The sequence below is a fragment of the Electrophorus electricus genome, chromosome 3, assembly GCF_041902795.1.
Source record: "Electrophorus electricus isolate QZ-2024a chromosome 3, ASM4190279v1, whole genome shotgun sequence".
In the NCBI taxonomy this organism is placed as follows: Eukaryota; Metazoa; Chordata; class Actinopteri; order Gymnotiformes; family Gymnotidae; genus Electrophorus; species Electrophorus electricus.
Genome location: NC_137499.1, coordinates 11,170,001 through 11,172,500, shown reverse-complemented (window position 1 = coordinate 11,172,500; position 2,500 = coordinate 11,170,001). Strand labels below are relative to the sequence as shown.

At 48.6% G+C, this 2,500-nt stretch overlaps 1 protein-coding gene across 2 annotated transcripts in view; it reads right to left on the bottom strand.

Moving 5' to 3' along the window:
• The window catches only part of drc11 (dynein regulatory complex subunit 11), a 33,813-nt gene that overhangs the window by 8,465 nt on the left and 22,848 nt on the right, over window positions 1-2,500 (bottom strand). For both annotated transcript variants that reach the window (XM_081710238.1, XM_081710237.1), the window contains exons 12-13: window positions 1,616-1,677; window positions 699-781 (exon numbers count right to left, since the gene is read on the bottom strand). In XM_081710238.1, coding sequence (XP_081566364.1) covers window positions 699-781; window positions 1,616-1,677 — 145 coding nt within the window. The remainder of the gene's footprint in view (window positions 1-698; window positions 782-1,615; window positions 1,678-2,500) is intronic.

Sequence of the window (2,500 nt, the reverse complement as noted above, 5' to 3'; positions counted from 1 at the left end):
AAGAAGTATGTGTGTGTGTGTGTGTGTGTGTGTGTGTGTGTGTGTGTGTGTGTGTGTGTGTGTGTGTGTGTGTGTTTAACCGAGCAGTAGTACCAGAACAGCTCTGTGGTGCTGTCCAGTTTTTACTTGGCTGTGTACATGGGTAATTCTGCAGTGCAGTACTGGAAATAACTGAGTCATGTGTCCCACTCAGGTGGAGGAGGTGACCCTGCCTGTCTCCCAGAGTTGTGCTCACTGCACTTTCACAAACTTCTTCATCAGCTGTTGAGTTTATTTAGGTATAATTGGAAGAAGGAAATCACTACAGTTTAGAGGTACTCCAGGATCTGCACTGGAAAACACTGTGTTCACACACACACACACACACACACACACACACACACACACACACACACACACACACACACACACACACACACATACGTGCCTGCAGTCACATTATTTCAGGCTCATGGAGAGCTCCATGGGGTGTGACTGATGCAACAGCACACATGACCTCAGAAGACTCTGCAAAAGTGGACTCTGAGCAAAATGTTCCCTCACCCACAACCCCCCACCCCCCTGGAGCACGCGTGAACTGTTCCAGCACTCCCCTGCCTGGACCACACATATCCCAAATATCCCAAAATAACAACCATATCTGCACATATGAGAACAGGTTTATGGGAACGACAGTCTGTGTGCGGGGCCATTCATACCTAGATACTCGGACATCTTGATGTTCATGGTACGCACCAGGACGCCTTCCATGGCCAGCTCTTCATACAGGGATTCAATGGTCCTACGGGGGACAAGCTCAGAACAATTACAGCAGAAACACACACACACACACACACACACACACATTCAGACAACACCTGATATACCAGCTGCTGCCCCAAGGGCCTTTTGTTCCATCTCCTGTCCCGCTCAGCTCAACCCAGTTCAGTCCAGCAACACACAATTAAGTTCAACTGTTGGAGAATCCCTGTTTGAAAACTCCTGGTAAGAAACGTTTGGAAATTCAAGCATTTGCTTCATTTTAAATAACTGTAATGCCGTATAATTTGAACCGTACCAAAGGGCAATACAGTAACACTCTTCTAACTCACAGTGGTCTCTGTTATTGCCCAACACATGATATTGACCAATGTGAAAAATATTTCCTGTTCTTCTGTGCCATGTCAAAGCAACCCGTGACAGTTTGGGGTCATTTTTTCCTAGTGCTGAAATGCTCATAAACCCTGTGGTACTGATTATGCTCTTAAACACATGCTGCTGGAACTGGGATTTCATCTCAACCTCTGAGATAATACCGTGACCACATGTTTGGGGTCGCTCAGCTTTGGGGTCACTAGTGTTGGACACGTACGACACGCCAGAGACAAGGCAGCATCGTGGGTGGGAGGTCTCAACAGGTTTGACTTTAACGTGGTCTCATTTGATCATGGAGAGCAGTGACCTCACTTGAACTCTGCAACCCTGATAAGCTCTCAGGATTCAGGTCCCCAGACCACGACTTGCCTCGGCAGGGCTTCTATGGCAAAAAGGTTTGCAAAATCTAAAATACGTCAAGGTGAAGGTTGAAATGCCCCTCCTTTTCCGTATTTCCTGCTGCGGTTCCCCCGTTACGGACCTGTCTGCCGTCGGATCCTTCCCCTTCTTCTTCTTTTTCTTCTTTTGCCCCTTCTTCTTTTTCTAAACGGAGACACAGGAGAGAAGATAAGCGCAGCGAGCTGTCCGCTGTTGTCACGGCACGGCTCCAGAAGCGCGAACTGGCAGAGAAGGAGAGCTGGCGAAACGCCGTGGCGTGAAACATCTGGCCCTACTCAGCAGCCCAGCGGTGCAGTCGTGGTAAACGCTCGGGCTGATGGGCCCACGGGGCCGAGCGGAGCCCCTGGCACGGGTCCACACGGAGACACCCAGGAACACCAGCCACGCACCCAAGGAATGTCCCTGAAGTAGTTCCTGAGTGATGGGCCTGCCAGAACGTTAAGCTCTGCGATGAGTGATGTGCCTCACTGTCTGCGGGACACCAGGGAGGACATTAAATGTCCTGCCTTCCTGTGAACGTCCACTGAATGAATGACATACAGGAGTCTGTCACAGTCTGTTTACTTGTAGGGAGACGTTTTCTGAACCAGTCAGGTTCCACTTCGAACCATCCCAGAGTAAGCCCATGTTCCTTCAGAAATTCCTACTGAAATTCCAGCTATGAATATTTCTCTCTTAAATAGTGGAAGAAGAATATGATTTGGTGTCTTATTAGTCACGCTGTAGTCCACAGGGTAGACACCACTAAAACTACACTGAGGAACATGGCGTGTCTCCAGAAACACTGAAAGGAATCTCTCACGTCATTCTTTGGCAGGTTCACGACTGTTTATCAATACAACAGGAAAAAAGTTTGTCAGTGAGTGGGAATACACTCTGGGTTAGCTGGTTGAGTCAACATGCAATCCCCCCCTATCTGTCTTTTCCTGTCTATGCATGCACACTCACATAGATAGGACACACATAC